This window comes from Phocoena phocoena, chromosome 18, assembly GCF_963924675.1.
Source record: "Phocoena phocoena chromosome 18, mPhoPho1.1, whole genome shotgun sequence".
Taxonomy (NCBI): domain Eukaryota; kingdom Metazoa; phylum Chordata; class Mammalia; order Artiodactyla; family Phocoenidae; genus Phocoena; species Phocoena phocoena.
Genome location: NC_089236.1, coordinates 32,650,300 through 32,671,987, shown reverse-complemented (window position 1 = coordinate 32,671,987; position 21,688 = coordinate 32,650,300). Strand labels below are relative to the sequence as shown.

The following is a 21,688-nucleotide window of genomic DNA, read 5'->3' as shown; positions in this document are numbered from 1 at the left end:
CTCTGCAATTTTTTGGAAGTGTTTGAGAAAGATGGGTGTTAGCTCTTCTCTAAATGATTGAAATAATTCACCTGTGAAGCCATCTGGTCCTGGACTTTTGTTTGTTGGAAGATTTTTAATCACTGTTTCAATTTCATTACTTGTAATTGGTCTGTTCATATTTTGTTTTTCCTCCTGGTTCAGTCTCGGATGGTTATACTTTTCTAAGAATTTGTTCATTTCTTCCAGTTTGTCCATTTTATTGGCATAGAGTTGCTTTTAGTAGTCTCTAGGTTGCTTTTATTTCTACATTGTCTGTTGTAACTTCTCCTTTTTCATTTCTAATTTTATTGATTTGAGTCCTCTCCCTCTTCTTTGTGATGAGTCTGGCTAATGGTTTATCAATTTTGTTTATCTTCTCAAAGAACCAGCTTTTATTTTTATTGATCTGTGCTATTGTTTTTATTTCATTTATTTCTGCTCTGATATTTATGATTTCTTTCCTTCTGCTAACTTTGTGTTTTGTTTGTTCTTCTTTCTCTAGTCCCTTTAGGTGTAAGGTTAGATTTTTTAGTTGAGATTTTTCTTGTTTCTTGACGTAGGCTTGTATAGCTTTAAACTTCCCTCTTAGAACTGCTTTTGCTGCATCCCATAGGTTTTGGATCGTTGTGTTTTCATTGTCATTTGTCTCTAAGTATTTTCTGATTTCCCCTTTGATTTCTTCAGTGATCTCTTGGTTATTTAGTAATGTATTATTTAGCTTCCATGTGCTTGTGTATTTTACGTGTTTTTCCCTGCAATTGATATCTAATCTCATAGCGTTGTGGTCAGCAAAGATGCTTGATATGATTTCAGTTTTCTTAAATTTACTGAGAGTTGAATTGTGACCCAAGATGTAATCTCTCCTGGAGAATGTTCTGTACACACTTGAGAAGAAAGTGAAATCTGCTGTTTTGGAGTGGAATGTCCTGTAAACATCAGTAAATCTATTATTGTGTCATTTAAAGCTTGTGTTTCCTTATTAATTTTTTGTTTGGATGATCTGTCCATTGGTGTAAGTGAGGTGTTAAAGTCCCCCACTATTATTGTGTTACTTTCGATTTCCTCCTTTATAGGTGTTAGCAGTTGCCTTATGTATTGAGGTGCTCCTATGTTGGGTGCATATATATTTATAATTGCTATATCTTCTTCTTCTTGGATTGATCCCTTGATCATTATGTAGTGTCCTTCTTTGTCTCTTGTAACATTCTTTATTTTAAAGTCTGTTTTATCTGATATGAGTATTGCTACTCCAGCTTTCTTTTGAATTCCACTTGCATGGAATATCTTTTTCCATCCCCTCACTTTCAGTCTGTATGTGTCCTTAGGTTTTGAGTGGGTCTCTTGTAGACAGCATATATATGGGTCTTGTTTTTGTATCCATTCAGCAAGCCTGTGTCTTTTGGTTGGAGCATTTAGTCCATTCACGTTTAAGGTAATTATCAATATGTATGTTCTTATGACCATTTTCTTAATTGTTTTGGGTTTGTTTTTTTAGGTCCTTTTCTTCTCTTTTGTTTTCCGCTTAGAGAAATTCCTTTAGCATTTGTTGTAGATCTGGTTTGGTGGTGCTGAATTCTCTTAGCTTTTGCTTTTCTGTAAAGCTTTTGATTTCTCCATCGAATCTGAGTGAGATCCTTGCTGACTAGAATAATCTTGGTTGTAGGTTTTTCTCTTTCAACACTTTAAATATATCATGCTGCTCCCTTCTGGCTTGTAGAGTTTCTGCTGAGAAATCAGCTGTTAACCTTATGGGAGTTCCCTTGTATGTTATTTGTCGTTTTTCCCTTGCTGCTTTCCATAATTTTTCTTTGTCTTTAATTTTTGCCAATTTGATTACTATGTGTCTCGGCTTGTTTCTCCTTGGGTCTATCCTGTATGGGACTCTCTGCACTTCCTGGACTTGGGTCGCTATTTATTTTCCCACGTTAGGGAAGTTTTCGACTTTAATCTCTTCACATATTTTCTCTGGTCCTTTCTCTCTCTCTCTTCCTTTTGGGACCCCTGTAATGTGAATGTCGTTGCATTTAATGTTTTCCTAGAGGTCTCTTAGGCTGTCTTCATTTCTTTTCTTTCTTTGTTCTTTATTCCGTTCTGTGGCAGTGACTTCCACCATTCTTTCCTGCAGGTCACTTATCTGTTCTTCTGCCTCAGTTATTCTGGTATTGATTCCTTCTAGTGTAGTTTTCATTTCAGTTATTGTATTTTTCATCTCTGTTTGTTTGTTCTTTAATTCTTCTAGGTCTTTGTTAAACATTTCTTGCATCATCTCGATCTTTGCCTCCATTCTTTTTCCAAGATCCTGGATCATCTTCACTATCATTATTCTGAATTCTTTTTCTGGGAGGTTGCCTATCTCCACTTCATTTAGTTGTTTTTCTGGGGTTTTTTCTTGTTCCTTCATCTGGTACATAGCCCTCTGCCTTTTCATCTTGTCTATGTTTCTGTGAATGTAGTTTTTATTCCACTGGCTGCAGAATTGTAGTTCTTCTTGCTTCTGCTGTCCTCATACCCTGTTTAAATTGTTTCTTCTATAAAGTGGGGATTGTAGCACTTTTTTTTGCAGAGAGATATGTGATTGGATGAGATGTTCTTTCACACTTTTTCCTGAGATATATGTTTCTTTGAAATGTATATCTCATATAGTCTGTTGAAAAATTAATTTGGAAACAATTAATATGGATCTTTAAGGCAAAAAATAAGTCTTTTAACTTTTCACTCTTGCATCCTAATGTTCTAATGGATTACTCCTTACTTTGCCCTTGTGTACCTTAATATGTTCATGGCATAGTAAGATAATGTCCCTATGTATAGCTGTAAGTGTTTTAAGGGAATTTAAGAAGGGAAAATAATCCAAATCATCTTCTCATATTAAACAATGTGAGACTGGGCAAAAAGGCACAGAGGAAAAGAACATTAAAAATAACTCACAGAGGGCTTCCCTGGTGCACAGTGGTTGAGAGTCTGCCTGCCAATGCAGGGGACACGGGTTCGTGCCCCAGTCCGGGAAGATCCCACGTGCCATGGAGCGGCTGGGCCCATGAGCCATGGCTGCTGAGCCTGCGCGTCCGGAGCCTGTGCTCCGCAATGGGAGAGGCCACAACTGTGAGAGGCCCACGTACCAAAAAACTAAATAAATAAATAAATAACTCACAGATACTCGCAATAGCTTTTACGTGATTAGTTCATTAACTCAAGGAAGGCACCTTTCTTAAAATGAGTTTTCTGGAATTCTGGAATAAAATTTAAGTAAATGGGATGAAAAGGAATTGAAAATACATGTTCTTGATGAATATTTAGCTTGATAAGCAACAGAGTACTAGGTGAAGAAGTGCTATCTTCAAGTGCCTTGAAATATAGAGCAATTTCTTTTTCTGGGGAAAAGATGGTTAAGTAGTTAATAGCTTACATCAGCATTAGGTTTTTAGCAAAAATAAAATCAATGTGGGCATTTTCTCATAATAGCAGTTTGAATTTCTGGTCACTTTACTATTTTTCCTACTAGTTCTTAAACAAAATAGTAAGCTGGAACATACCTCTCTTTCAGATGTATTTTTCATTGTATAATACATTTTCTAGCAGTTTTTGCTATGAATTAAGATAAATGTCATTTATCTATTTTGACTCATTTGATTGTACTTAAAATTCTGTATAAATATTATAATATTTTGCTTTTGAAAAGTATGTAACTTTCAGAAGGGTTTGCTTGCAGAGTTGTAACTTGGTAATGATATTCTTCTGTTTGTTTTCTTTTTTGGTGTTTCTGTGGGGCATTTTGGGGCCTTTAGGGGTTTTAGTTTCCATCTTTTACAGCGGAGGCATGCATATGTGTATGGGTCAGCAGATACTGAGAATATGTTTCACAGGGAGCAGCCAACTTCATATTTGAAATAGAAAAGCCATTGCTGAGAGATTTTTTTTACAGTGTAGGTGATTGTTGAGCTAGATTTCTTTTCATGAGTTTATTACCCTATTAATGAATGAGATTTTAGAGGAATTAATGTAGTCTTGGATGAAATAAGTCTATGTTTTCTTTGGAAAATTTCAGTGCTCTTATATTATACATCATCATTTGAATGTTTCCAGATTTGAAATCTCCTCAGTGAGCTATCGCATGAATTTAAAAGTACCTTTGTTTTTGAGACATAACATATCCTGGCCATTAGGTACTCCTGGATCAGCAGGGGGAGCTTTCATTGTAACTAATGAGCTTACCCATATGACAGTTTTCAAGAATCTACTTCATTAGGGCTGCTTCTTTGCTAAAAGATAACGGCTTAAAGCTTTTCTGTTGTATTTCAGTGAAAATATTTTTTGATCATTATTGTATTTCTGTATACCATTGTAATATTTCTTTTCTTTATGGACTTCTAAGGGTTGAGTACGTTTTTCCCTTGTCTAAACAGTTGAAATTAATGAACTCTAATCTATGATGGTTTTATTGATTTTTTTCACAATAACCTGTTTCATATTAATTTGGAATGGTGTTTTATTAATGAATAGAAAATATGACCAAACTTTGGGGGGATTTGGAGTGTATTAAAATAATACCAAGGTAAATTTACAGTGTCACCTTGTTCAGCCCGTGTCTTTTTTAAGGTATTATAGCTCTTCCATATATTTCCATTTTTCCCTAAATAGTTAACTCTGAATTCTAGAGATACCATGCTAGTCTAGTCTGTAACTCACTTGTTCACTCATTCATTTAACAAGCATGTGTTGTGTGATTACTGTGTCAGAAACTGTGCTCTGTCTTGCTGCTGGTCCAAGGTGTGGTTTCTGTGTCTTGGTGCAGCCCCGGTTACCTCACTCACATCTGACTTCTGTCCCAACTGTCTCCTTTCTTTATATACGCAACTTCCTCCCCTTCTTCTATGCACCCTCTAAGTATTGCTTATATTATTAGCCTAATACTGAGTCCTTCTCTTTTTTCTCTCTGTAGCTTCTCCTTAGGTGATCTCTTTAGTCTCCAAGGGCTTAAATAGCATCGTTACATTAATGACTTACAGATTTATATCCCAGACTTCCTTCTGAGCTCCACACTTGCATATCCAGCAGCTTACTTGCCATCTCCAGCTACACTTCAGTGTCTATATCATGATGTGCTGTAAAATGTGGCTCTTGATTCCTACTCCCTTACTCTGTCCTCCCCAGATTTTATTTACTTGAGAAAAATCCTTTTTGGCTCACTTTCTTCTGATTTCCTTTTTCTCATTTCCCCTGCCTCCTAGCCTTTAGCACATCAGCTGAGAGCTGTGTGGTAGGTTCTGTGGGAAGTGGCAGCTGTGGCCTAGAATGTTGTCTAGATCTCTCCTTTGTCAGGTACCTTAAAGCAAATGTCCCTTTCCCTTTGGTACTTTTTCCTGATGCTTGCTGGGAACCTCACCTAAGTTTATGTGTATTCCAATCTTTCTTTAATGATAAATTCATAGGTTTTCCAGAAAATCTTAAACCACTATTCAAGAACTACTACTCTAGATTAGAGACTATTCCTGGAACTGCTGGGAATGAAATTAGCTTCTTGAGAAAGGACAGTATTCAGTGTATTATCAGAGTGGATTTAATGATTGCCCATTTTTAATTTTTTTCACTTTTTCCATTTCCACATTTTCAACTTTCAGGAGCATTCTTTGATGTTTTATATTTGAGTTTTTGTTTGCTCTGTTTTATAGACCTCTCTGCTTTTAAGACTGTTTGTTTGCTTTTCGCTAGTAATACCTTGGTCTGGCCCAAATATTTGTCTAGTCAAATACATCTCCTGGTTTTCAATTCCTCATGACTTTCCAACATTTTATGATAAATGCCTTACTAAATACTGAATGCTTGTCTTTTATTCACCTATTGTGAGCACTTAGAATGCTTAATTTCCAGGTGGCTGTCACCTGGAAATGCAGAGTGTTTGAAAATTTCAAATTCATCTGCTGTAACAAGCAAAAAGCATTTTCAAAGGCTTCCATTAACCTCCTTATGCTATAGACTTCCAAAAATGCCAATTAAAATGTATTAGCAAGTTGGATATATATTTTAGATATTCAGTATTAGTTATTAATTCAACTGCATTTTATATTTTAAGTGTATATTGTAAATATATAAAAATGTTTATTATGCAACAAAATTAACAACACAACCAACATGGTGTTAGTTGGAACCATTAAGTCATGGAGGTTAAAGTTGGGGCCTCATAATTTTGCAAGATAAATAAATTCCTTTGATATTTTAAACCAATTGTAAAGTATTAAGAGTTTTATGAAAATACACATTCTTAGTGTATATTTCTGGCAATACAATGAAATAATTTGACAGGACACATTGTTGATGGTGGGGGCATTTATAGTAAGATAATTTAGTTACAGAAGACAACCATGTAGGATATTGCTTTAATTGTCAATAAAGATCACAAAATATATTCTGTTATGGGCTGAATTCTGTCCCCATATATTGACGCCCTTTGTTTGTTGAAACCCTGACCCCTGGTACCTCAGAATGTGACTGTATATGGAGAGAGGGTCTTTAAAGTGGTGCTTAAGTTAAAATGGGACCCATAGGGTGAGCCCTAGTACAATATGACCTGTGTGCTTATAAGAAGAGGAAATTTAGACCCAGAGAGACATCAGGAGTGTGCATACCAGACCAGCCATGTGAGGACACAGAGAGAAGGTGGCTACCTACAAGCCAAGGAGAGATGTTTCAGAAGAAATCAAACTTACCAACATTTTGAACTGTGAGAAAATAAATTCTATTGTTTAAACCACCCAGTCTGTGGCATTTTGTGATGGCAGCCCTAGCAAACTAATCCAATAATTTAAGACATTCTTCTTGCTTAGTTTTTTGGCTTTAAAATAGAGTGGCCTATACTGCGTGATTTTTTACTTTATCAGATAAGTTGAAGAAACAGCCCTAGACCTGCTGTGTTGGATGTTCACTAGTAATCAATTTAGGAATAGCAAAGGTTCTTACACAAGCCATGAATTATCACATGATTTTAAGTAATTCCAAGTATGCCTCAATTCCTTTTTATGAATAGACGACACATAAATTAGTACATATATGAGGAAATATTGAGGCATTCTAAATAAATATATTCATGAGCATTTACATTTAATTTTCAGGGTGAGATCTGTGGCATCTCCTGGATCTTATTTTAAAATGCATTCATTTACACTGAACTAAGTGTACTAGGTTTTTGTTTTGTTTTATCATGTCTTTTACTCATTATATCCCTACATATACTTCTTTACCACTTCTCCCTGTTTTACTACTTTAATAGTTGTAATTTTCTTATAAGCAAGTAGCTAACAAAGACTAGTAACACTCTGAACTATCTGTTGACAGTTTTCTAAATGTGAGGTGTGAATAGATGGTTTTACCTTTTTTTTTTCCATTGTCCTGTGGAAATAGTGAAAGTATTCGATGTCTCCTACTTGTGTACCATTGATTCCACATATAGATGAAGAGTAAGAAGCTATGTCTGGAAAGCTAGTTTATGACTCCTATGTAGTTATATCTCAAATATTTTGACTGTCTGTAGCCATCTAATACATATACTCAGGGACTGTAAAACAATTTTAATATTACTACAAGCTAAATATAATTTAAAAATAAATTTATTTTTAAAAGGCAATTCACATGTAGGTTTCCATATACTTACTAAAAGGGCTATATATATAAAATTTTACATTCAGCAAATTAATACTTTTAACATAAAAAGTTATGATGAAATATAACTGAACCATTCACAAGGTAATTGCAGGATTTATGAAAAATATTTATAGTGTACTGGGAGTGCAGTGTACTGGTAAAGAGCCACTAGGTCCAAGTTGTTTGATGAGCAACATTTTATTTAAGTCCTGCCAGTTTATTTCCAAGGATTATCTATGTAGATTGGCATCAGAAGTTTAAATTGGAGACCTGAGTGTGATAAGGTTGTATTACACTATTTTATGGTGCAAATATAAACTATTTTGGAAGGCAGCAGAAAGGAATATAGACAGAACATGGCCAAAATCTCTAGAAGGATTAAGGCTTCTTTAGAGTGACGTTGAAGAACACTGACATGGAGGAACTACTTGCAGCTAAAGATTGCTTTTTAAGATACTGAGCTAGGAACATTTCCTGAATTGGCTGCTGCTTGGGCTGATAGATGATGATGAAGGAGGAAACCACACCAGGAAGACCTCTGTATCTTTTTTGGAGGTTAGCAGACTGAAAGTGGCATCAATACAGCATTAGTCTTTTCAAGAAACTAACAGTTTACAGTGTTTGCAGATTTTTGGCCAGCTACAGATTTGAAATAGCTATTTGAATAGTTCTATCAGTGTCACCTATGAGCCATAGCTAACATCAAGTAACAGGACAGGATCAACAGTGACGACCAAGGTCTTGGAGCTTTCTTAGACTGCTGGCTGGGAAGCAGTATTTATTGCACTTCAGTTTTGCAACATGAAGTGAGAAATTACAAACCAGGTAGATGAAAGAAAATTTTCCAGCATTTTGAAGGATAGCTTAACATAACAAATCTGTATACTATAAAGAAACCTAAGCAGTGGATGGAGCAAACACAGTTATGGCTGTCTGTTGAATCTCATTGCTCACAAAACTGACATGTTACCAACTGGGTGAAGAGGCATGGAGCTGATAAGATGCTGAAGGTAGAATTGCCAGCTGCTTCCCAAAACCAGACTGTGTTTATATAGCTTGCAAAATCTTGAATTAGTAGTTTTAGTTTCCTAGGGCTGCCATAAACTATCGCCACATACCAGGTCACTTTAAACAACATAAATTCATTCTCTAACTGTTCAGGAATACAGAAATCTGAAATCAAGGTGTCGGTAGGATTGGTTTCTTCTGTAGTCTCTCGGGAGAAACCATCCAATGCCTCTCTCTAAGCTTCTAGTGGCTGCCAGCAATCCTTGGCATCCCTGTGCCTCTATTTTTATATTGCTTTCTTCTCCATGTCTTTGTATCCTCACATCTCTTTTTAATGACAGCAATCACTTGATTTAGGGCCCACCCTAGATCCAGGATAGTTTCATCTTGAGATCTTTAACTAATTCTCTTTGCAAGACCCTGTTTCAAAATAAGTCACTTTCTGATGTTCTGGATGGACATGGAGTTTGGGGGACACTATTCAACCCGCTCCAGTCATCCTTGTCATCACTCCTATAAGTGCATGGAGGCAGCACCATCATCTCTGAGTATTATGAAATAGTTAAGGGTAACTGCACTGTTAGCTTTATATATAGAAAGCGTTTATATTATGTTGTGAAATGTTTTGGTGTTTAAGGGTTATTGTTGATGATGAGCTTCGAAATACCTTTTTCTTATTTCATCATATGCAAATACTGAAGCAGTTAAAGCTGAAATTCATAATATGCCGCTGAATTTAAGGAGTTTTTATTGATAGGCAGTGACAATTACAGTAATTCCAATAAATGATTTCAGTGGTGAAATAAAAACGTGATAGAGGCATTATATTATAGGAGAGGCTGTTGTTACAATCATGGACTCTGGAGCTAGACACCTGGGGTTCAAACCCCAACTCTGCCCATTGCCAGAGGAATAACCTTGGATGAGTTTCTTATCCTCTCTAGGACTCAGTTTTCTTATATATAAAATGGGTATAATAGTAGTATTAATTTAGAGGTTTGGTGTGATGATTAAATAGGGTTGTATGTGTACATATTTATAAAGGTTGTATGTAGCACCTAGTAAGCACCATGTAAATATTCTCTACATTTGTCGTAGTTGTTTTTCAGTGATTTTTTTTTTAACATCTTTATTGGAGTATAATTGCTTTACAATGGTGTGTTAGTTTCTGCTTTATAACAAAGTGAATCAGCTATACATATACATATGTCCCCATATCTCTTCCCTCTTGCGTCTCCCTCCCTCCCACCTTCCCTATCCCACCCCTCTAGGTGGTCACAAAGCACCAAGCTGATTTCCCTGTGCAATGCGGCTGCTTCCCACTAGCTATCTGTTTTACGTTTGGTAGTGTATATGTGTCCATGCCACTCTCTCACTTTGTCACAGCTTACCCTTCCCCCTCCCCATATGCTCAGGTCCATTCTCTAGTAGGTGTGCATCTTTATTCCTGTCTTGCCCCTTGTTTACACACATCTGCCTATGCTGTCATTAATGATTCAGGTAAACATGGATATAATATATTATTATAGAATTTTAATATATATTCTTGAAAATTGTTTGAACGGATTCCAACTGTCTTGCCTAAAAATCATGCAAGTTTTAGAGTACAAGACCAAGAATTCTGTAGATTTGTGTTATTGAAAAACTGTTGTACTTTCTAAAAATTAGATAATAATATACATAGAGGAAATTGCATAAATCATAAATGTACAGCTCAATGCATTTTCTCCAATTGGACATAATAGCATAAGGAATGGAATATGGAAAATGGATTCTATTTACCCTTCTGTGCTTCAGCCTGACACTATTTTTAATTCATATTTTGAACTTTGATATAAAATTTCTTTTGAAAAAGGGTTCCTACTACTAAACAACCTTTGAAAACAACTAGTCTCCAGCAACTCTTCAACAACTTATAGTTATTTTTTTCCTGGAGGTATTTGCATGTTATGTAAAATCAAATTTATCAGCCCAGAATTATTGAGGAGTGCCATATGGAAATATGAACTAATACTGAAGATAGATGATAGAAGTAATAAAAACATCTAAACAGATGTTTACTCTCCTTCATAGGAAAACCTAAAGAAAACCTCTTTTTAGATAATCTTCCCCTCTGTCCTCAGAAGCAAAGATTTAAAACTGATCAGTTGGGAGACCCTTGTGTCACGTAAATATGTCTGTCACCTTGATGGCAGCTTCTCAGTAGCTGTCTGTCAAACTATATATTTTACGGAAAAAAGAACTAGTGCTTATTAATAGTTTTTGATGTTTTGACCCTATCAGGAAAGAATTCTTTCCAAAAAGTTTATCCACCTCTTGCTGCATGGCAGACACTGTCCTAGGCACTTGTATTAATAAGGATTAGACAAACACAAAAAACCAAAAACAACCAAACAAAAAAGAATAAGCATTAGACTGACTTTAAGTGACAGGAAAAAAAGTAACAGTGGTTTAAATAAGATTCGTTCATTCAGTATTTCATGAGTTGTTTTCTGAATGACTCTTCTGTCTCAGGTTCCATTTGGGGTACTAGATAGAGTAGTATATGAACACAAAGGAAAAAGTCTCTACTCTCTTGAAATTTACATTTTAGGTAGTGGATACAGAACAAAGAAAGAAGTCAATGTATATTATGTCAGGTGGTTAGCTGTGGAATCCTAGGCCAGATGTTTTTTTGTTTGTTTTTTGGAATGTAGGTTGGGAGGTCAGAGAAGGCCCCATAGAGAAGGCCTTTGCGTGAAAGCCTGACAGAGGAGTGAGGAGACATGACAAGGTATGTGAGAGAAGCACTCTAGGCAGAGGGAAGAGCAGGTACCTAAGCCCTAGATATGGATGTGAGACTGGATCAGAGGGAGGCAGGGGGGGGAGGGCATAATAGGAGATACGGTCAGAAAGGTAGCAGATCCAATAGGACATTATTGGCCATTATAAGGATTTTGACTTGGCTCTGAGATGGGGAGCCATTGGAAGGGCTTTGAGCAAAAGAGTGACATCTGACTTGCATTTTCAAAGGATTGCTTTGGCTGCTTCTTTGGGGAAAAATGTAGAGGAACAATGGGCAGATGCAGTGAAACCAGTTTGATGCTGTAAGAATAATCCAGGGGAGAGAGCATGTTGGCTGGGACCAAGAGGTTGTAGCAAGGGTGGTGAGAAGGATTTAGGCAATGCACCTACATTGAAGGTAGAAATCAACAGCATTTACTCTGTGATTGGGTGTGTGGGGTATGAGGGAAAGAGAGGAGTCATAACACCAATCATTTACTGAGGTGCAGGAGCAGATTCCAGAAGGAAGATAAGTTCCAATTTGAAAATGTGAGTTTAAGATGCCTATCAAATATTAAGTAAACATACTCAGTGGGCAGTTGGAGTTCAGGGGAATTCCAAGCAGGATCTAAGCAGGAGAAAAAATTTGGAATTTTTCAAGTTTAGAGATATGCATGCAGTCTAGGACTTGTTAGGCTGCATGGTCTCCAGTAGCCATACATGAAAACTCATCTCATAATTTGCATGTCAGTTAGTCTATCCTTAATATTTATCATGGGACACATTAGAAGCAGCCACACCTCCCTCCCACAGACATGCACACAAAACCATTATCTTGAGGGAATATTTTGAATATTGTTACAAACATCTCTATTATGGGCCTCTTTTCTTTAATATTTACCATTTTCTTGAACATCTTATTTGCAGAAAGGAGTTTTCAAATTCTTATAGGTAAACATGATTTTCCATTAGATAGGCTTCTCCCACTAATATTGTTTTCTCTTGTAAAAAGGTTGTTATGCCTTTAGCACCCTCTTTATAGTCAGAGAGGACAAGGCTACTTCTTTTCTGCCCAGAGTGGGGGAAATGGGTCAGCAGAACCGACTGGAGCCCTTTCACTGGTTGTGCTTGTCATTTCCTCTGCTTGCCTTCTGCCTACCTGTCCTCTCTCCAGACTCCATAACAAATATAGGCAATTCCCTTGCAGTGTGATGTATATAAAAAAGGTAACAGCAAAACCATCATTGCATGTATAGATCTTCCTTGACTTATGATGATGTTACATTCAGATAAAACCATTGCAAGTTGAAAATACCATAAGTTGAAAATTCATTGAATACACCTAACCTACCAAAGTTCATAGCTTAGCCTGGCCTAACTTACACATGTTCAGAACACGTAACATTAACCTATAGTTAGGTAAAATCATCTAACACTAAGCCTATTTTATAATAAGGTGTTGAATAGCTCATGTAATTTATTGAATACTGTGCTGAAAGTGAAAACCAGAATGGTTCTCTGGGTACAGAATGGTTTGTAAGCGTATCGATTGTTTACTCTTGCATGGCTGACTAGAAACTGCGGCTTACTGTCCATCATCACAAAAGTGTGTACCACATATTGCTATCCTGGGAAAAGGTCAGCATTCAGTGTATGAAGTATGGTTTCTATTGAATGCATAGCTCTCCCCACCGTCGTAAAGTTGAAAAATTGTTAAGTGGAACGTAAGTCAGGTCTTCTGTAGTACTGGGTTGGACAAAAAGTTCATTCGGATTTTTCTGTAACATCTTATGGAAAAACCCAAACAAGCTTTTTGGCCAACCCAATATAATAAGTTAATTAGGGAATGCAAATTATAATGTATTATTATGTGGAGTTCCATCAAGAATCAGAACAATGGGAAGAAGGAAAAGCTGAGCAGAAGACAAGCTGAGGGTGACTGGCCAGTCACTTAGCATTGCTTCTTTCAGTTTACACCTTTGCCTGTTATAAACCAAGCTGCAATTTATTTTGAGTTTCTGCTTTTTTTACCATCTTATTTCAGTTTTATGCTTTTCCATCAACATAATGAATGTTATAATGATACTGTAGATCTTAGATTTTGTTCTAGGCCTATTTAATGTTAGGGATTTCTTTTAATGGTGCTGAGGTTTTTGTCCATTCATTTTATTATTTTTAATGTGCATTTGTGAAATATTCTTACAGCTTTATTAATACCTTTATTATTACATTTGTCTAGGAAAAATCACTATGTTGAAAGCTTGAAATGCTATAGGCCCTAGTTTCTCTCACAGAACAATTGTGTCTGGGAGCATAGGGAGGGTAATTTAGTTTGAATGTTTACAGTTTTTTGTTAATAAGTTGCTGTTTAAGCATTCTTTAAAGGAATCAACTTCCCTGAAATGTATCATGGTATGTAAGAATGACTGTGACATTTCTTAGTAAGCTTGTTATAAAATAATGACCAATACCTCCAGGAGATATTCATAGACAATTATTATTTAATTACAGAGATTACTTAAATGTATACAATTTCTCCTTTTTTATTTGAAATCTTAATGTGGTAAATCATAGAGGCCATCATATTATGGAGAGCCTATATTCATGATTTCTGTAAATCTAAATATTTATGGTTGTGATTTTGACTTTTATTCAGAACTTTTCTAACACCTCTAGTGTATAATTATCATAATAACTAGGCACTTGGAGAAAAGTCTGTCTTGGATTTTAAGGTTTTAGATATTTAATCTGTTATATTTTCCCATTTTTAATGCTTTTATCTCAAGAGGTTAAAGTTAAATACAAAATCCATTCCTTCAACAAACATTTGAGTATCTGTACTATGTTATGTAACCCAAGGTACAAAGATGAGTAAAATATGGCTCTCTTCCCTTAGGAATCCCCAGTTAGTTGGGAAAGGAAGATACATAAAACGATAAAAGTAATAGAGTGTAGTAATTGCAAAGATAGAGATAATTACCAGGTATGACACGTAGGGAAGGCACGTCACCAGGGACCTGACCGGGGTTTTGGAATCATATTGTAGAGTATGAATAAGAATGACTTGGGTGGAGTGGGCAAGGCAAATAGACACGGTATTTCCAGCATCAGGTACGGAATAGATGAAAGGGTTTGGGAGGAAGGGAGCTCAAGCAGGACTGTTGTAAAGTGTAAAGTGTGTAACTGTAAAGTGTTGTAAACTGTAAAGTGTGGCTGATTAGGAGGTAGAGCCAAGTTGTGGGTGGAACTCCGATGTTGTCATGTAAGCGGTTTATTGTCTGGGTTTTTTTTTTATGATTTTTTTTTTTTTTTTTTTTTTTTTGTGGTACGCGGGCCTCTCACTGTTGCAGCCTCTCCCGTTGCGGAGCACAGGCTCCGGACGCGCAGGCCCAGCGGCCATGGGTCACGGGCCCAGCCGCTCCGCAGCATGTGGGATCCTCCCGGACTGGGGCACGAACCCGCGTCCCCTGCATCGGCAGGCGGACTCTCAACCACTGCGCCACCAGGGAAGCCCTATTGTCTGGTTTTTAAGCAGGGAAGAGACATCTTTAAATTAATGTTTGTCTGGAAACTTCCATGTACAGTGTGGATATGGCTCTGAGAGAAACAATAGGAGACAAGAGGGCAGAGAAAAGTGTTCCAGATGCCTTGAATAGTGTTCAACCTAGCAAGGAAGTAGGTCCTATTTGTCAAGTAAAATGTGAGGAATGTCACGATCCTTTGGATCTGAGGGTTCAGGAGAGGGAAGGGTCAAGACTAGCAGGTTTCTAGCACAGGAAACAGAATTTATGGTTCTGCTGCCCACTAACGTGTGGAGATTACAGATGGGCAGTTAGCTGGGGACAGAGATACATGGTATCTGAGGTGACATCCCATCTGATTGAATATTGAGTAAAATGCAAAAATTGAAATTACCTTAAAAAAATCTAGTGAATTCTGTTTGATGATGGCTATGTTTTGTTACTTCTAAATAATGAAAAGGAATTAAAAATAAGATTAATTTCTTGGTTAAGAAATGTGACAAAGTTGAAAGATAAAATTCATACACAGGTCAGATACAGAGACACCAGTAAATTAACACTTCTTTGAGGGTGTACAATTTAAAATTCTGTGCTCCAGTTGCGATTTCTAATACAAAAAATTAGAGTCACTGACCTCAAAAAACTTGACACATGAGAAAAGTGTGGCTAAATAATGTTCACGGATGTCTAAAGGTGCTATCTTTGTGAACATAATTGCTGAAAAAGAAAAACACCAAAGAAATTCTTAAATACTCTTTAGTTTTACCCATCAGATGGCCCCAAACATTGGATATTTTATTCTCCTAGAACTTGCACACACGTTTCTTTCTTTCAGTTGTGCTTTGGTCTTCATTTAAAAGCCAGCAGTGAAAAGTTGATCAATCACACTTAAATTCTCTTAACGATAATACATAAATGTAATCAGATAGTGCTGATGAAGCTTAAATAATGGCGTAATGGGATTTCTATCTGTAGAGTAGCCACAGAACCATTTTTTAAGACAACCTGCTTACTCCTTATGATGTCAACCTTAAATGTTTGAATATGCCCCAAAGCTTCCTAACATCCCAAACATTTTGCTCTTGAAATTAGCAACTTTTCTTTTTAGCCTGAGTTCTACAACACTGTTCCTGGCATGTTGATGATGATGATGATGGTGATGATGACGATTTTCTTTTTAAGTTTCCTTAGATTCTAATATTACTGACTTTAATCTTTAAGGTCTTCATGTCTTACTGAGTTCTAAGAATAAGAGTAACATCTCATAATCCATTTTATTTAAAAAAAATTCTTCATCCTATATCATAGCATTTGATCTTTATGAAATAGCAGTGAGGTAAAGGTATGAGGCGAGATTCTTCCTATTTCACTCATGTGGAAATTGAGCCAGTGAGAAGTTGCTTCATATCACAGTGATAGAACGTAGTCCCTGACCCACTGCTACCAATGAGTTGGAAGAGGCTCAGAGGATCCCCTGATAAGCCTTTCATCTGAACCTGAAGCCCTTCTCTCTTCCCACTGAGAAGCACTCACTCACTGGGATAGCTTTATGTTCAATTACAAGCAGCTGGTCTCCTATGAGGGCTGCCCAGGCTATTAGGCAGCTCTGAGGGTGACAACTCATAAATCAAAAACGTACTCATCTTATACCTCCTCACAGGTACTGGAGTTCTGCCTTCTGACCAGACATGCACTTCAGTGTCCATGTGGCAGAGTAAAAACTATATATTGGGTCTTATTCCTGATTCCTAAAATCTTTCTTAAATGATGAGAGTGTATTTTGTATGCTACTGAGATGACTCAAGGTAGATGGGGGGAGGGCCAGCTTAGGGAACTTCAGGATGGGGGCACTGGTTGACAGAGGTACCAACCATGTGATTAGAGGGTTAGAACTTTCAGCCCACCCTCTGAGCTCCAGTTCAGTCACCAATCGCCAGTGATGTACTCAATTGTGCCTGTGTCGTGAAAGCTGCGATGAGACTGAAATGACGAAGCTAAGGGAGCTTCTGCTGTAGTGAGCACAGGGACATGCTGGGAGGGCAGCGTACCTGGAGAGAGCATGGAGACTGTGCTACCCCTCCCTCCCCATTCCTTGCCCTATGCATGTCTTCCATTGGCTATTCCTGAGTTATATCCTTTATAAGAAAAACTGTAGTAGCAAGTATAGTAAGTACTTCCCTGAGTTCTGTGAGGGAACTCACATTATAATTTTTCACATTATAAAAAATAAATGGGTTGGTGGGGAGGGCATGGGAACCCTTGAATTTATCATTGGTTAGAAGTATGGGTGATCCCTGGGACTTGTGACTGTCCTGTGAAGTGAGGGCAGTCTTGTGAGACTAAGTCCTTAAACCTGTGGGTTCTGGGCTAACTCCAGGCAATGCATGTCAGGATTGAAGTGAATTGGGAGACACCCAGTTGGCGTTGGAGAATTGGTAGCTATTGGAATGAAGTATTAGGTGTCAGAAAAAAACAAATAATCCACCTATGTTCCTTCCCAGTGTTTGCCTTGTGCGTTTTGTTACATGGGAGTTCCTCAGATTTTATTTGTCTTTTCACTAGGTGTTTCCCAAATTTGATGTGTGTGTGTAATAAAATTTGATCAGCAAGCTTAATCATAATGTTTTAAGTATGTGATTTTGTCCAATGGTGTGCTAACACATTCAATTTAAATGTTAATTAAAAATTATAGTATATCTCTCTTCCATCCAGCCATCTATCCATCCATCCTGGGTTTAGCTGTATGTGAAATCACTTGTGATTTGCACTGGGCAAGAATGTACACACAAAAAAATCTTTATTAGTTAATAAACACAGATTGTCCTTATAGTACCACTGAAGAAAGTTTGACATTTGTTTCACATGTTATTCAGATAACCCCTGATACCTTTTCATTCCTGTCATGGGAGACCTTGAACAGAAGAGCATACTTTCCCCATGTTTTCCATGTATATTTTATTTTTCCCTCTCAAAAGATCATGATTTTGAAAAATGCTAAAATTATATTGAAATAGTTTTAATTTTAAAAACATTGTCTTTCTTTGCCTTCTTTTGCTGAATAGACTGTTTATTTTGTTTTGTTTGTAGAGGTCAAGGACTCTGATTTTCAGCAAAAAGTATTTCTTGAATGTGGTTTGTACATGTGAGCTTTTCCTAAATTTCATCTTCTGTTTTAAATAATCTTTTATTAAATTTTCTTCATTTCTGGATTTAAAAATCAAAAAATTTAAATGAAATTTACCTTTCATTTATTTTAGTGGATTTCCATTATTATTTTAAGGTTTTTCACAAATGTTTTGTTTCTAGAGTGTTTTACTTTTTTATATTATAATTCTGTCCTTCTAATGCGTATAATATTCTCTCTCTTAGTTTCTGTAGAAACGCTGGAAAAGAATTTGAAGCAGATGGGAAGGCAGCTTCAACAGCTTGAGAAAGATTTGAAAATCTTTCCCCCTCCTGAGGACTTGCATGATAAGTTTGTGACAAAGATGTCCATATCCTTTGATATCTAAATAACTTAAGTCACTAGTCAATTAGGAGTACGATTTACTTAACATTTTAAGTATACTTGCATAACCAGAGATCACCCTACAGAGCCAAATTATAGAAGGTTTAACCTTTGCCTTCTTGCAAGGAAATTTATCAAGGCTTTTACCTATCAAGAATAATATAGAAGTTTATTGATTTCAATCCTTTTTTCCTTTTTATTAATATGAATAATATGTTGTCTCATCTTTTTCCTTCCATATGCCCTATTTCCTTCTGATGTTCATGGTAAACTGAAAGGATAGGAAAACTCAATTTGAGGAAGTTTGAATCTAATGTCATGTTGTGATTTAGATACTTTTGAAATGTTTTAGGAAGCAGATGAAGACTTTATAAACTGTTGTGACTAGTCAGCTTAATTTCAAGAGTTGTTATATATTAAAAATTAACTCATATTCAAGAAGCTTTAAAATCTCCTTTAGAAATACGACATGGTTCCAAAATCAGAACCGAACCTATCCCAATCACTACTGGTGTAGGTATTCTCTAGACCCAAAATAACATTGACAAAATATGTGTGTGTGTATGTTTATGTGGAAGTGTGTGTGTGGATATACATATATACATAAAAACTAATAGCATTAGGATTGTGTCCTGCTTAATTTAAGGTTCCTTGAAATTCATTTATCTTCGGTTTCACTAAGTTTGTCAGTTAATCTCTAATGAGTGATTGAAGTAGTAAACTTTTTTTTTTTATTTCCGGAAACTAATGTTTAGTTGCTTTCCAAACCATTCTGTGAAATTAGATATCTTTTGCCTTCAAATAAAGTATTACTACTATGCGTTATCAAAATTCCATATGGACTTCAGAATTCTATATGAAAGGATAACCCACTTCTAAACGAGCTCTTATAAATAGATACTCCTAATATTTTATTTTAAACTGAGATACTTGAAATAAAGTAACTATTTTTCCTCTTTCTATCTCTTCTCCCCTGAGATTTGTCAAATCACAAAATTATTACCTAGCTTGTCATAGATTTTATTGTATTATATACTTTCAGCTTAATTGTTAATTAGTTCAATTTTAGCTTTCTTCACTGTCTCTTTTGGGAGATATCATAAAAATGCACTCCAGCAACAATCAATTCAGGCTAATGTGTTTGTTTCCTTTCATATGTTTCCTGTCCACCCAGTTTCTTCTTTTATTAGGCAGGATGCCTTTATCACTACGTTTGAGAAGGTTGTTTTTTTAAAACTAAAATCTGTGTTTATCCATCAAATATATATTTGCCACACCTTCTGATTTGGCAAAGTATGCTTTTTAAACAAAATTTGTTATTGCAGAATTGTATCAGATTCATCATTCTTAGCTTCCCCCACCCCAGTTTTATCAAATTAAAATATTCATATGTGACAATTGTAATCATTAAGAACTGTTCACTGAGGCACTTTTTATTGTTCCCTATAGATAGAAAGCATTTTATAAAAGGTTTTGCTTGCATACAGTTTCTGGTAATATACGGTATGTGTACTAATTATGAAGCTCAGTTACCTGGAACATAGGACCTGAGATAAATTCCTGAGCTTAGAATAAAGGTGGTAGAATCCTGCTCAGCAGATGATCTCAGGACCTATGCATACTTGTGTTCATATGACACAGAAGCTGAATGATGTCAGCTTCTTGAAAGGCATGTAGCTCATAAAAAGCAATGAGCAGGAAATCAGAAATAGGAAGGATGAAGCTTTGTTGGAAACAATTTTTCATTCTGAGTACAATTACACTCCATGGACAAGAAAGCTTCTACATCCTGTCGCTAAATATCACAACCTAGAAGCCTCTAATGAACTGATTAGCATTCATGTATCTCTTGGAAGTCAGATATATGAACAGTTGGTGCACTTTGCTATTGACAAAGCTTATAATCATAAATATTCTTTGCTGAGATTAGATTGTACTCGTTTGCTTTTCATCTTAGTTAGACATACTAGTTTCAAAGTAATTAAATTCATTCATTGCAAAGCTTTGTTTACTTTAATTAGGACTGACAACAAGTCAGATTTTGAATATTAAATGCATTTATACAGATCTTATTAAAATGGCAAATTGTGAGCTTCTTACATTTAGAAACTGGAAGAATTTGGAAACTAAATGCACAATGAATAAAAATGTGTTTAAAGTTTGGGTTGTTAACACTGGAATTTTATGTTTTAAGTATTAGTGCTTATTAGCTAAAGCACATATCAAATGTTTGGATCATCAACAAATTCTGAAAGCATATGTGTGTTACCTAAGTTGTTAAGAATGCATTTTTGCAAATAGATATTTACATTAAACAATCATGATTTAGTGAACTTTTAATCTGTTAACTGAATTGTTTTAAACTATAGTGTACAATTTTGTTATAATTTTACGAAATGAAATTTCATGAATAGCACTCAACTATAGTATACTGTATTTTTATTCTGCAAGTACTTGCTTTCTTTACATACACTTCTTAATATTAAAAAATACAAATTTAGTACATTCTTTAAAAGGCATGCACAATTATTTCATATATATCACATTGACTTTTCAGTAATTATTATGTTACTTTTCGATTGCAAAGCCTGGTCAAAAGTATAATTAGAGTAGAGTAGTTTCACTGTAAATATTTGCTTGAAAATGTGTAATGTGTTTTGTGGTAGGGTCACCAATATTGTTATATATAAAGTATTATATGTGAGGTATACACATTTATTAAATTCTTTATCAGTGAGAAAATTAGGAAAATGCCAGGATTGGTGTCATGCGATGCTTTTTCATTTCTTCTGACCTTTACATTCTGGAATATATGTTATTTTGAGGAAAATAGAAAATAGATCCTAGAGCATCACCCTTGAAATTCTCCTTGCACAAGGCTTTACCTTTCTCTTTTCTCCTCATCCTACCCCCTCTCCCAAGTCTCTTAGGAAAAATCATTTTGCTAGACATTTCTATATTTTTGTATTTGTCACACAACTTACGTGACACGTTATTCGACTCTTCTCCATTTTATAGTCTTTAAATTTCTTCATTGTTATTGCACTTTATTTTCACACTTTCTTTTTTGTTATTACACTGTATAGCAATATTTTGGATGCTCCTCAAATTACTATGTAGATGCTAAAACTGAGAGAAAGTCTTGCATCTTCCTTATATCTATATTCCACACTGCATAAAGCACAGCATTTTTCAGGTAAATGAATTTAGTACATTTTTATTTAATTGAACT

The 21,688-nt window shown here is 35.8% G+C and overlaps 1 protein-coding gene across 4 annotated transcripts in view; it reads left to right on the top strand.

The window, feature by feature from the left end:
* DIAPH3 (diaphanous related formin 3) overlaps positions 1–21,688 on the top strand; it is a 556,147-nt gene that overhangs the window by 314,262 nt on the left and 220,197 nt on the right. For all 4 annotated transcript variants that reach the window (XM_065896255.1, XM_065896254.1, XM_065896253.1 and 1 more), the window contains one exon: positions 18,318–18,442. In XM_065896255.1, coding sequence (XP_065752327.1) covers positions 18,318–18,442 — 125 coding nt within the window. The remainder of the gene's footprint in view (positions 1–18,317; positions 18,443–21,688) is intronic.